The 14,863-nt window shown below is 37.9% G+C and overlaps 1 protein-coding gene across 4 annotated transcripts in view; it reads right to left on the bottom strand.

Annotated features, from left to right (window-relative positions):
* Window positions 1-14,863, bottom strand: part of RFTN1 (raftlin, lipid raft linker 1) — a 102,389-nt gene that overhangs the window by 57,928 nt on the left and 29,598 nt on the right. For 3 of the 4 annotated variants that reach the window (XM_064444319.1, XM_064444317.1, XM_064444316.1), the window contains exon 3: window positions 1,205-1,391. In XM_064444319.1, coding sequence (XP_064300389.1) covers window positions 1,205-1,391 — 187 coding nt within the window. Of the gene's footprint in view, window positions 1-1,204; window positions 1,392-12,971; window positions 13,009-14,863 lie in introns of all 4 variants that reach the window. The other variant, XM_064444318.1, reaches the window with a different exon arrangement.

The raw sequence follows: 14,863 nt of genomic DNA, 5'->3' as shown, positions 1-14,863 counted from the left end.
ATATCAAGCAAGCCAGCATGCAGTTCTGTATTAATAAAATTAAAAGCAAGTCAAGGCAAATTTTGAGTTATTTTAGAAGCTAAAATTCTCTGCGACACCTAATGCCTACATATATTTGGTAATGAAATGCAGAACTTCTTCCTTAGGTCACAGATTGAAGTTTGACTCTAATTGCTACCAGCTGATTACCAGATTTAGACAAGTCTTTAAAACTGAAGTAAAACCACCATTCAGCTTGCTACAAACAGTTACGTCCTTCCTTCAACCATCAGCACAAAAAGAGGGACTAGGATCGGCAAATGAAATTTAATTATCCCCCAGCTTTCAGTACAGGCCACTGTAAAAAGGGGCAGACTGAGAATGCAAATAATGTAGGAAAACTGCACAGAATGGCTGCAACAACACAGGTAGCTGCCGAGTTGTGGGTGGTCAGATAATGTTAAATTATGTTTTAAATCATTAAAATCACTAAAAATCATAGATATATGTTTTAAGTATTCAGAGTTTAATTTCCTTCTGGACTACTTAACAGCACATTCCACTGATTTTTTTTTTTAATCAGATTAAAACATAAAAGAACAGTATTCCTCTGTGTTTATTCATCTTCAGGCTTTGATTATGTAAAATATTCTTAATACATTTTAAGAGACTGAACAAAGCAGGAGAGTCATCTTTTTATTTAAAGAGTTTGCACAGATTGAAAAATGAAAAGAACTTGTATTGTTTAGAGGAAAGAAGGGCCTAAAGCCTACAAATAAATTTAGGAAGTATGCATTAGTACTACAGTTCTCAAACTAATTGCATTAACTGTAACCGTCTAAACACAAGATATGCCTTTTCTAAGCAAACATTTATTCTGCCTTAATTTAATCTAATAAATTCTTAAAGGGTACCAGTAGGATCATCCTCACAAACTGTCAGGCATAGGCCTTGTTTGTTTGCCTCTCATGACAACACATCCCAAAATACAGAGCATATTTCAACTTGTTATTCTCAGAGTCGTCTGCCAAACTGCAGGAGAATTGTAAACATGATGAACATGTTAAGCCTATTCAAGCCCACAAGGAAAAAAAAAAAAAAGAAAAAAAAGATTTAAAAAAATCAAGTCTTGCACAGTAAACTGCTATAATTTCCTGATATAGGTCAAAACTCAGCAGGAAATCACATTGTCTATTTTCATCCCAGTTCACTGGAAGTGCTTTACCTTTCTGTTTTCTTGATAAGCACAGCCCTGAAGATTTGTTCCTGGGGAGTTTTCTCTTTTTCATCAGTTGGTTGCACGAAAGGGTGGACAGCAGCCAAGACGAAGCCCTGCTGGTACAATTCTTGCAGCTGAGCTGGAAGATCACGCAAAGAGGAGAGCTTGATTGCAGACGATCCTTGCAGCTCAGCTGGAAGCAAAAAGAAATTGGTCAATAATCCTACACCGAACTATCATGTTTTTTAAAATCCAGGCTCTTCAGAGTCAAGCAAGCTTCACACTGATCTACAATATTAACACAAAAATTGACCTTTCCTGAGGCCCATTTTGTATTTCGGGTTTTAAGCAGGCTGTCTTGGAGAAGGACTTGGATCGCACAAGAGACTGGTGCAATTAAACAAAAAGTCAGAGACTTAAAATGCCAAATTCACTACATAGTCTGGCAGAGATAAAGTGGAGGATTTAATAAAAACAGGGCAGTCAGTCAAAAGATATTCTAAGTTTTAGTAGTCGTCATAGTAATGCAAGTTGAGGAGAGCAAGCCATGAGTCAAAAATATAAAGCAATAACAAGCAATATAAAGGGGATAGTCACTGAAGGTAGAACATGTCAAATTCAAAAGCAACAAACAGAAGCATCTATCTACACAAAAGCCATGTTATCAGACTAAGAGATCACTGATGGAAAATGCTGTTGAGACCAAATATCTACCAATACATCTAAAGAGTGCTTTGTAGGCATATTGACAACAATAACGCTAAGAGCAATGCATACCTGTAGTGATGAGAAACCTTTTAGAATAGACGCTGAACCTTATAACTCGGGGTTTACGCAAACCCATATATATTAGACATGAGGATGAGACGTAGTGCATGAAAATAATCCTTCTCCCATCTGCCTGTTGTGGGGTTTTATGCCTTCCTGTGAAGCATCTGACAATGACTCCTGTCAGACACCCAACATACACACAGATACTGCAGTCAGTTCAGCAATTGCCCTTATTTCCCTGGAATCTTGTGGGCTTCGAAAGAAAATCCCATGAATCACCTAAATCCACCTTCCATTCTCTTTGTGTCAGTGATTCTTCATATGTTTTTCACATCTTATGTGAAAAGACATCTTTCTTTCCTGACCTTTGCCTCTTCATTTCCATCTCTCTTGGGGGATAGTTATTATTTCATCCCTAACCATGCTAGAGCATACAGGGTGGTGAGATGCTGGATGGTTTCCCCTTCCACTCAAACCAACACGGAGGGGATGTTCCCATGAAGGAGGTTCCCAGCACCTTGCAGGCCTTCATTAAAACAAAAAAGCACCAGAGAACAGTTTGTATGAAAGACGCCAGCTACGCAAAATAAGGTTTCATTGTACTGCTTTTTTCATCAAACTGTGTGGCTACCCTTTATGAATAATGAAAGAGGTTATCAGAAAACTAATAAATATTCAAAACCAATAATACAGAGGAATAATTTAAATAATAATAGAATAGCTGTGCTTGGTATGCTTTTTCTTCATATAAGACCATGTTCCAGAAGAGGATAATGGAACTTTTTGACCAAGGACTATAAGATGCAGAATTTTTATTATTTTTGCAAATAAAATGAGAAATCCAAGCAACACGTACGTTGACAGACAATAGGGCTCTACCTCTACAACAGCATACAAATCATTTCAGAGTCATAAAAAGAGATGCCCCAATGAATAATGCATAATAAATAATAATACCAACTGTTACTTACTGGACCTTACTGAGGATCAAAATGGGGAAAGAAACCCAGATCTTAGAACTACTTTTTCCCCTCTTGTGGCTCAGAAACTACAACAATTTTAGACTATGCAGCAAATAGTTTAATTAATTAAGAGAATATGAAAGCCAGAATACCTTTCTACACGAGGGTTTTACTTGAGTACAATGCAATGACTGAACACTGTTCAGTAATGTTAATTCTGCTAATGGTGCTCCAATTTTTAACAGTCATCTGTGAAAACTGATGCTTGCCTTGCATATGAACCTAGTACTTGGATTCTCCTGAGAATGCCTTGGTAAAACTAGTAGAAAGTTTAGTCATTAACATGGGAGAGAGATTGCTTCCTCCCAAAAGCTAAACACGAGGGGAAAGTGTGAAAATGCAGGTAATTGGAGCCTTGGGATGTACACTTGATGATTAAAAAGAAAGGTAATAGAAAATAGAGCTGGGAGGGATCATCTGGCTAGTCCATCCTATTACCTAGAGGTCAGATCAGTTCTAGTTTGCTATTTCTCACCATTTTTTTCATCTATTTTTAAAAACCATTAGTAATGGATATTCCACAAGCTCCATTAAGTCATGTTTCAGTACTTCTCTATTCTTACTATTCAAAACCTTTTCCTGGCATAGATTTCCCTATCTGAAATTCAAGATTGCTACTTACTCACTAGAATATTTCTTTTCTGCATCAGCATTTTACAATTCCCAATACCCATCATGCCTTAATCTTACCTTATTTAGACTGTAGAAACTCAGTCCTTTCAATGTTTCCTGTTCCCTTGTGTTTTCTAGATTTCTAGATAATTTTTGACGGTTGTCTCCTCACCCTCTTCAATTGGTCCACATCTTTCTTTAAGTACCTAAGCCTCACCACAGTGATCCAGCACAATCCTTATCACTGCTCTGCAGGATGGAAAAGCTCCTTCGTACTTACTATACATCCCATATCAGTTTGCATCATTTGCAGGGGGGGAAGAAATTATTTTCCCCACAACTAACAGTGGCCAAATGTCTCTGCCCTTAGTGAGTTTCAGAGTGTCTTTTTTTTTTTTTTTTTCTTTGAATTTTCAAGGGCCATTCTGGATTCTAACCTCCACAGTGCAAACAGCACCAATCAGATTGGCAGACCTTAATAAACATACTCAGCTGTCTGTTGCTGGAACAGTTTATGAAAATGGTGATTTTTAACACACACTGGACCGAACCATTTTAAGCCTGACAGTCAACAGATCTTTTTGGTTTGATGCTGAACTACTGCTAATTTCTCCTTGGACTAGAGATCCTTCAAAAAGAAAAGACAGTACCTACACAACTGATGCCCACAAGGTCTACATGAGTTTCCTGCATCTACAGACTTGTACTGTGCATTCTTGTTACTCTCCCACACACAGAATGGTTTGTGTGATGCAAATTCCTCCCCAGATATCCCTGCTACTCATCATCCTCCAGATATTTTATAAGTTATTTGTTCCAGTGGGCATTAAGTTAGGCTAACAATCATACAGTTCTCTTCAAAAGTAGGTTGAAAAAGGACATTACACCTTCCTGCAGAGTCACATCCATCATTCAACAATCTTCAAACTAAAATGATAAGATTTCAATCATTTCTTCAGCTAATACACGTGCATACCTGTAGGTTCAACCTACTTGAAAATGCCTAATTTATGAAACCAGTTGTTGATCTAGTCTTTCCTTTACCTTAGAAAAATGTTAACCTTTTCAGAAAACCTTATACAACTTCCAATAAAATCCATTAAAACTTTTGGTTTAGTTGTTAAAGAGAATTCTAGTCATGCCACTTTCAAAAGAAAAAGGAAAATCAAATTTATGTCCAACAGGGACTTGTATAAGGTAAAAGAGCAAATGAAAAATAAAATCACATGTAACTCTAGTGCTTATTATAAACCTCTATTGTGCCAAAAGATAAAGCTGAATTCTTTTAGCAGCCTCCATGTTACTCTGGAAATGCAGTTAACGCTAAGTTTTAGATTCTGTTCCATCTTCCCTCATTTGTTGTTGCACTTCACAACCTGATCTAAAAAGCTGCCTTTGTTTATTCTGTCTACATCTAGACCAGCGTGCAAGAAACTTGTAAATGACAGATGCTGTGTTTTTCAATTTTGCGAAGGCTGAAAGTGGAAATAGAAGCACTGGCTGCTTTTGGAACCGATTACCAGGCAAATTAGTTTGTTGCCAGACTGATAATTGAAGCTGAAAACACTTCCAGCGATGCTCTTGATACATACAGAAAACTACAGCTTAGAAATCCTTCAAAAAGAAAAGGAAGTTTGTGTTACACAACTGATATCCGTAAGGTGACTTTCCTGGGTCTAGGGACTTCTGCATTCTTTGCTGCTAATGGAAAAACCTGACCAAACACTCACACTGTCCCCATCTTGCCACAGAAAAATCAATAAAAGGATTGAGTTGACACAAAAAACCTACAGGTCGAGTCATGTATATTTGCAAGGAGTCATCTCTGCAGCTTCAAAAAGCAATTTATGGGAAACAGAGGAAGGCGGTGTGGTCTGCCAATGGAATCCCGAGGGACTGAGAGCAGGCTGAGAAAAATGGTTGGGGAGACGGGTATTGAGGACAACTAGTTCCTCCTGTGTTAAGGAGCTCCACTTTCCCTCCCAGTGGATCATCCAGGGCTGCTACCACGGAGATCAAACAGCCACCGACCAGCTTCAGACTGAAGCATCTCTGACAATTGCGCTGTGGTCCATGCTAAAAACATTGACATATTCTGATCTAATATTAAGAGAAAAGACAGTTACAGCAACTGTCTACAATAAGTAGGCTAATTTTATATTTTAAAACAATACATTTGCGTCTCTCTGAGATGCTATAACCCAACGCTTCTAAATAAGAAAGGTATATTATGCCGTATGAAATAAAGCATGGATTAGTCTGTTAGCCCATGCTTAAAGACAAGCATCAACTACAGCACCTCTTTATATAATATATATACTTAACAGAATCAGATACTTTTAACTGTATTCTATTTGATAAGCAGTAATTTTCCATTCCCATTCCTGCTAGTTGTATTTATGAAAACGTCTGTTTTAACAAACTTTATTGGTTTTTAACTTTTTTCTACTTGAATGATAACTATGCTCCAAGAAAAATAAAATGTTACATGCTGAAATGGCATTTATTTAATTTCTCTTTACTGAAATGATCAAATTCAGGGTCAAATTTAGGTCAGTTTCTCAGTGCTTATCCTTAATACTTTATTTAAAAGGACAAGCATACAATTCTACTCTAAATTTCTATTATCCTGTGTTAGGTGTTTACTTAGTTTGCTTACTCCAACAAAACAAATGAGATGTTGGGATTTTTTGGTCTTCATTTTTTAACATGCTTTCCCGATTAAGCTTTTATGCTCTTATTCCAGTCACAGCTGTTACAGACTGATGGAGCCCTTAATGACAGTTCACATCACACATGAAAATTCTCCAGAAATGTATTGGACTCCTTTGAACTAGTTTCCATTTCCTTTTAAAATTTTCATGTTCATCTGCACTTTCAAAGTAATGTTCCTCAATTTACTATGAAGCATTAAGTAAGACTTTTTCCTTTGCATTAAAACAACCAAAGATCAAATTGGTGTGTACAGAGATCATACACGCTCTCTGTCTATACTGAGTACAGAAGAAAACACTTTCCACCAATACATGCCCAAAGTGTGGTGTATAATGGGGTCTGAAACAAAAAAAGGAAGACTGGCAAACTCACCGGACGCAGACTATTAAGTGATGCAGCAACTCAGTTCCCTGGTAGCCGCAAGCACAATACCCCTATTTGATGAGGCCTCACGCACATCAGCAGGCTCAGACCCTTCAGGAAATACAGTTGTAACCATCATCTTTTTCAAAGTGTAGGATGAGGCAGTTCCCAAGCCTGTGCTTGTTCCTGTGAGCCACTGCCATTTGAGGCTCGGAGAGCCAATAAACTACAGAGTCGCTCGTGCTCCTCCTTGTACCTCCTCCTTCCAGCACAGCAAACTTTGCACGCCCTTGTGCAAAGCTACAGCTCCTCCAGGTGATTCACAGGAAGGACGAAGCCCTCATGTCTCCTCCCCAGGAGAGCTGAGAGCCTGTGGAGCCCTCAGAAGAGGAGGGCAGCCAAGAAAAGGGATGCAAGGGTAACCGTGGCACAGCTCTCCCTCTCCCTACTGCGGGCTCAAAGCTGCCCCTGAGCAGGGTTGTGCCTGTGAGCTAGAAAGGAGCAAACATTCAGGCATGGTCTGCACTTAGTCACTCCTACTCAGTACTTCCACGCAGCTCCCTACCCAGCATGAAGTTTTTGCTGCTGTCCTTCTAAAGCACTCCAAAATCCCTCCTGCACTCAGCAGAGCATGTAGGAGACCACCTGAAAGAATCTGGATGGTGGCCAGAGGTTAGAGTCTACAGTCCTTAACACATCTAGCAATGAGCATGAAGATAAAAACAAGGTACAAGCAAAATTATGGTCATATGGTAATACAGCCATTACCCTAACACCATCCACTGGCATCCTGCAGGGCTTTATAACAGATCTGGCCATTTACCTCCTGCCTTTAGTGACCGCCTCGTGGAAAATGGCATTAGCTCATGCTTCACGCATCCCACCAAGGTTGTCGTAATTGCGTGTCTGCTGGCAGGAAGCTAAATAGGAACAACGAACGAAGACAATAATGTGGGAAGAAAGTATTGCATAGAGCACGTGAGTGAGCAAACGCATCGATCTGGCCCAAGTCCACAAAATTTCCCATGTTTTCACACAGGGCACTTCCCAAGCATGCTTATGATTGTTTATAACAGCCCTGACCATTTTGTAGAATACCAAAGCAAGCACATTTCCTTTATTTAGTATGAGGATTGCTGTTTCTTAATTTAATATTAATTCCTTTCCAGCAACTTTAATTTAATTTGAAGAAATAAAATCTATAGCAGACTAAGTTCTAGTAGAGCAAAACGTCATATTTGCATTAGGGCCAGTCAAAAAAATTTAACTAGAAAGTTCACTGTAAAAAGATGCTGTTTCACCTGCGTTAAAACATTTCACAGGACCATGTCAAATGCAGCAAAGTTTTTCATTTGGATAACATTCAGAAGTTTAAATAGAAGTAATGCATTAATGTTTTACATGACCAAAGTGCTTAAACAAGCAGCATTTTTTCAGTGGTTCTGTGAATTTTTACTCCACTCTAAATTTTGGAATTACCTGTATTACTAGAACTGTGATTTCTTGTTGGAAGGTACAATCTCAGTGACAGAAGGCACACACTCACAACAGTTAGGATACACAAGCAAACCAGTGCAGCCCTGAGCAGCTGGTTTCTGCAAGCAGAACACTGACTGTTAAATGAAGGACCATCCTTGTCAGGTCTCTTTCTGGTTTGCCAAAGTCCTCAGGTTTATCTGAGCAGGCCCTGAGCGCTGAATGGTACCACAGCTCCTTGCAGAGAGGCAGCTGAACACCAGAACTCACCTGGGGGAAGGTGCAGGGTAAAAAACTATTGGGAAGTGTTGGCTTTTGTCTACTGATGCAGCACAGACTGGAAAAGATCCCCTCTCTGTACTATAAATAAGAAAGTTTTTCAGGGACTTTTCAGTGACTTATTTAGCAGTTGGTCTGGAGCAGCTGAAGGAATCCAGATCATCATCCTTTCCAACTATTAAGGCTTGGTAAGGCCAATTTGTTACTCTGGAGAGAAGAAAGCAAGCTGTTACTTGAATATTATCAAAACACTATTGACTGGGAGTAACTCTGTTCTCCCAGGATCAATCAGTGTCAATCTCAAACAAAAAAATATTAAGGCATCTATTGCAAAATTTCATTCTTTTTCAAACACTGAGGAACTCTCTTTTATGCAGCACAAATTGCTTGCATGGCAAAACAATGCAGTTGTGTTACTCTCACTTAACTATATTCTTTCCTCATTCAACCCAAAAACAGTTTCTTTTCAACGACAACAACAAAAACCTATCAGAGAATCTGAGTACTTCCAATGAAAATAAAGGCAAACCCACTAATAATGTAACTTAGCAAACACAAAGCAGTAAACAGATTTCTGGCGAGTTTTGTGAATTCCAAATAATTGTTTCTGAACTAAAGCCTACCAAACAAATGCTAAAGCAAAATACATGGTGCTTCCGACACTATCACACAGCTTTAATTACCTGAAACACATTAATGCTAGAATTTAATGAGTTAAGAGCTCAAGCTTTTGGAGTTACAACTATGCAAGCTGTACTATAGTCTCTCTCCCTAATACAGCTTGAGCTTCCATGAGGTGTAGATAGAGCTGCTTTCATTTTGAAGACAAGATAGACAGTCCAGGTCCATTACTGTTCAGGCTGTTGGCAGAGGCAAGACTGGATGTTAATATATCATGTTGCTTTTTTGGTTATGCTAAATGACATTGTCAGTGGTTTTTTTTTTTCAATCTTCAAGGCAAATACAATAAATGTCTCCATGAAAGAAATTAACAATGAATATGGAAGAGAAATCAGGACTTTAAATGAAGGCTGACTGTTCAATAAGTTCCTAGTGTTTACTTTTAGTGAAAATGTAATAATGGAACTCAAAAATATTCAAAAGCAGAGCACTATCTTAAGAAGGTAGTGAGGGGAAAAGCCACAGAAAGACTGTGAAACTGCATATATACCCTTTGAAAGTATGAATATAGATATGTGTATATACGTGTATGCACACATATATTTGTGCATATACGTGTATGTGTACACACAGACATACAGCAACATTCTTTTCTTTCCTTTAGGAAGCAGTAGATAAGTGCATTAGTGAAATCGAGAAAGTACTAAGGTAACTCACATGCAATAAGATTAGACAACTTCATCTAATCAACTGTGTTGTCTAATCTCATTGCATCTTTGACTTATCTTGTTTGCTGTCCAGTCTAAGTTTCATTTCTGTACCTTGCAAACATAAGATAAATATCTTAAGAACTGGGTACGTTTGCCACAAACATGACGTGATTATACATGGGATGATTTCATTTTTGGTGTTTCAGAAAAAAGAAAATACCGAAGCTATCACCTCCACTAAATGAAAAAAAAAAAACCACCAGCCACTAAACAGAAGTTTAGCTACCTAAATAAATTGACAAACGCTTCTTACATGACTCATGGCTTACATATATTAGCCCGCAGGAAGAATTACGCAAAATGGGCAAAATTAAGACCATCTACTAGACGCAAGAAGGGTTAATGACTGCAGAAAAAGCAAAATGAAAGAAAAAGAACAAGGGGAGGGACATCTGATTTAAACTGTGCAGAGAAAAACGAACCAAATCCTATCTCTTCTGTACTTGAGCAGCTCTTTGAAATGATATTTTTTTATTTGTCCCTCCCTCCTGCTTGGTTCTATTTCCTAAATTGATGCAGACCAAACACAGAGACAAGACAGACAGATAATTTACACTTCACAAATCCAAGAAAACTCCAATTATGTCTAACCAAAAGGAGAAAGTGTTCAAAGTTGCAATATTTTATTCATACAGACTTGTCATCTGTACAAGCTCCAAAAGGCAAGTATTACATTGAATTACAGAGGAGAGGAGGAGTTAATTCTGAACTACAGGAGGGGCCAGCATGGTAATTCACATCTATTTCTGACCCCCAAAAAAGTACTGGTTCCCTGCCCTGAAGCCTTTAGACACCAAGTTAATCTCCTGACAGCAGTACTTAAGCTGCCAAAGTCAAACACTGAACGCCATTCATTTTAACAGCTTAAGAAGTAGTGAAATAGGATTTCCCATCACTTCCACCAGTGGTGCAGCAAGTTATGTCCTCTTAGAACAAGTAGCCAGTAGTCAAATCCTTTAAAAGGGAGGGAAGAAAAAACTACCCAAGGAGGAGAAAAAAAAAAAAAAGTAAAACTTACTGAAGAGATCTTCTGATATCTTAGAAGTTGGTGGCATCATAAAATTTGGCGGGCTGATGCATCTTTTTTGCTTTGATCCCTCCCTAGCTAATGTGCTCATCATTTTTTTTATCGGCAATACTAATGAACACTTGCAAGTTTCACAGCTAACCCTGCAGCCTACAGAATCTTCTCATCCTTTCCCTTTCATACTTTTTGATACATATATGTCTTTTCTTCCAGGCATTACCCCCTCCTTTTCCCTTCCCCCTGTTCCTCTCTGTTTTATGCTTCACCTTGATGTTCTTTCCATATTTCTGGCAAATTTTCATTTCAGATTTTAGAGCTGCAGAATATAGCAAAGAAATAACATTGGATTCTTTGCAAAATTTACAACAAGCAAACTTAGACTGCAGTAAAAGAACTGTAAAAAGCACAGATAATACCCTCAGAAGATTATAAAAAATTGTCTACTTTAATAAATTCCAAATTATGCAGAATTTATGATATACTTTGCTAGATGAGAAAAATCTCCTCTGAAATGGAATTTGTAACATTTCTAAGCTTTCCAAATCACTATATCCTACAGTCAAAAACCTGCGTGTGCTGTCTCTTTAAGGAGTTAAAAAGCAGAAAGGTTCATATATTAATCTACATATTTCCATCCAAACCAACTGAGAACAACCTTGAGATTACTGGTTTTAATCTTAATCAAGCACAGATGAACAAAATAGGTTGCATGCATTACATTAGGAATTTTTTCCATATTCACGAGATATTAGTTAATAAGTCCAATCAAAGCCTAGTTTCCAAACTGAAAAATGTCAAGAGGATTTCAGAACATTTAAGGAAGAGGGAGGAGAAAGAAGTCAACAGTAGTAACTGTGGCTGAATACATGCACTATGATCTGATATGTTTTTCATGATACGCTGGAAATTGTGATTAAAATCAAAGACTTGGCACAGCTCAGACAAACAGTAGATAAAACTGCCATCAAAGTATTAAAGGGTTTCCCCCCCCAGTTCACAAGATAATTACTGCATAGCGTAAGTACATGCCAGGAGAAATAACTGGAAATTGAAAGAACACTTAAAAGTTTGCAGTTTATAAATTCGGCCTTCAACACAAAGATCTAAATTCACTGATATATCCAATAACCTCAGGAAGAAAGGTTTGGATTTATCAAGATAGCTCTTACTCCCCAAGCCAACCTGTGCAACAGAGAGCTGATAGTCTCCAGGGAAACCAAAATCCTCTTGGCAGGTCATGTCTATATATATTTTATACATAGCACTTTGCAGTATATACACAGAAAAGGACAGATAGTTTTATAAATGCTTGAAGGCTTTATTCAAATATTACCTGCTGGTTTCTGTTTCTTTTCACTTTAAATCTCCAGTGTTTCACACACATTTTTCCCCTTCTGTTATAATAGTGTTTTCAGTCTTTCTTGTAAAATCTTACTTAGGATGACACTGTGTGCCAAGTTTGTTTTACTTTTTTAATAGCTAGAAATTGATTTTTTTCCAATCCTGTCACTAAAGTCCATATATCACCCCATTTCAGATGTTCTCATTTCTTGACTGCATCAACCAATAACATTCCTTTTCTTCCAAAGGCAGCAGTAAATACTAAACACTTAATATTTTAAATTAGAATAAGTAAAGTATCATAGTGACTTTCATCTTTTTATCTTTAACCTGGCTTGAAATACTTTATTTTTCAGATAAAGAGAAGACATTTCCAAATTATGCATCTTTTTCATTTGGAAGATAACATAAAATGTAACTTTTCAGGGTTCTTTCGGTGCTCCTTTAAATCAAGTTCCCCTATTTGGGAAATAATGTAATTTTTCATAAATGTCTGTTAAATTGTTTTTAGCTTTACTGGCAAAACTAAATAAACATTAAAGCAGCCAAAAAATATAACATGCATTGTGTAACTAAGCAAGCAGTGTTACTTGAAGGTATATTCTCAATTAGATTTTGGCCCCAGATTTGGCTATGTTTGAAAAAGAAAACTGGGCAAGAGAATGGCAGATGGTGAAATTCAATATAAACAGGAGATATTCAGGGGCAGGTAAATTAAATTCAGAGGAAAGGGAGATATAATGCATTTGGACTTTTTTTTTTTTTAAACATATTACCTTGTAGTGATCCTAAGACAAACACTTCCATGGGCACCTATACAAGACCCAGAACACAAAACAGCTGTTAGATTATAAACAGAAACAAAACTGATCCATCTAACTCCCCTGAACTTTCCAGGAAAACTCCAAATTTTAAAAAGGAATAAAAAGTAAATTAGATCTATCTTCATTTCCAACTGTTAGGCCTGCTCGGGGAACTGCAGTGAAAAACCAAATGCAAAACATTCTCCAGAAAGTATTTACCATTCCTCTCAGCTCTCCTGCCCCACACTTTTAATTTTTGTTCAGTTGTATTGATAACAGGAATATATTCACAACGTTGCAAATTTTAAGAATACTTCTGTTAGGGTATGGGAATTTCATACGAGGAGTCTGTGTCTGTATACAAGCAGGACTTAAATTTTCCTTTCACAGCAGACTTCATACCACCCTCACAAGACTTTCCCTCAATACCACCATTGAGCTATACTCGCAGATCTCAGCTACCCCACAGCATCAAACGGGGCAATCCAGTTGGAAGTAAAGCTTTTCTGATATTTGCAGCAAAACAGGCCTGAAGAGGAGGATCTTGTGATCCGGATCTTCACTGTTTAAAACTGTGACAGGAAACCCTCTCTCCAATGATATACCTAACCACCCGAAGATTTGCATGGGAATGTAGGAAGATACAGGGTGGCAGTAATCCCTGTCAAGTGATTTCCCCAACAGTTCCTAATGAATTTGGCATGTGGAAGAGCCATGTATTACCCTGCCTGCGGTTTTTAGAATGACCACATAAACTAATTCCAGAAGATATAAAGCTAGAACCACCAGATGGATCAGTTACTTTGCAATGAATTAGGCAATTACGTCCTTTAGAAATGAGGCAAGCGAGAGTTACAGCTATGCTGAAGGGGAGCTACTTTACAGTCAATGTGTTTCTAGACTTACCCACTCTATTGGTACACAAAGGTGGTTAAAGATCTGATGAAAATCAGTACTGCACAGAACATTGTCTGCTGACTTTTTCCTACCTGTATCACTATATATAGTGCTATTATACAAGTTTTTTTTCCCACCAGCATAGCTAATGAAGAGTGATTCCCACCAATGAGGCTTTTGTTCTCCAACCTCATGGCTGCCATAGCCTCAAATTTCCCTTCTTCTCTTTTCTTCCCACCCTTTTGGTTCCTCAAACTGATGAGAAACAGCGATTCTGTGGCTATGCTGGAGCAATGCACTAGCTCGCTGGCCAGCGAGCTGTCACTAACGAGAGTGCACGTGGCTTAGTTCTCCTCACCTTTCCCTGATCAACACAGGTCTCTGTCTTCTACCCTGTCAGCTTTCACAAAATTAGGAGCAGCCTAATTGTCTTTAAAAATTTCTAGCCAATTGCTTTGAAATTGTCAGGTTATAATTATTTGGAGGAATGAAACAGACTGTGAGCCTTTTTAAACTCTTGTTTCCCTAGGAAACCAGTTCAGAAACAAAACAGAAAGCCCCATTGCACTACCACCTTCAAACCCCCTGGGGAAAAAAAAAACCACACAAAACAAAACAAAAACACCTTCAAAAATAAGGACCTGAAAAGAAAATCCTGCAAAAGGTACTATGGGATACTGCCTTCTGTAACACCTCTAACCGTGTATTTGTCAGTATTCTGTGAAAGCCTTATCGCTGTTAAAGACTTACAAGCAATAGTTCGCCACTGGCACCTAAAAGTAGTATGTCACTGCCAAACACACCACATCACTTCAACTTGGCAAGAACGTTTGATAGAAAGCCAAAGAGTAGTGGAAAAGGCTGTTAAAAGTTAACAAAGCACTTCCCAAAAGTACTGTTTTGTTTTTTTAAGCAAGTCTGCTAGAGCATGGGTGATGGATTTACTAAAGAAAAAAAGTTTTTCTTGG

Source organism: Phalacrocorax carbo, chromosome 2 (assembly GCF_963921805.1).
Source record: "Phalacrocorax carbo chromosome 2, bPhaCar2.1, whole genome shotgun sequence".
Lineage (NCBI taxonomy): Eukaryota > Metazoa > Chordata > Aves > Suliformes > Phalacrocoracidae > Phalacrocorax > Phalacrocorax carbo.
This window is presented reverse-complemented; position numbering and strand designations above follow the sequence as displayed.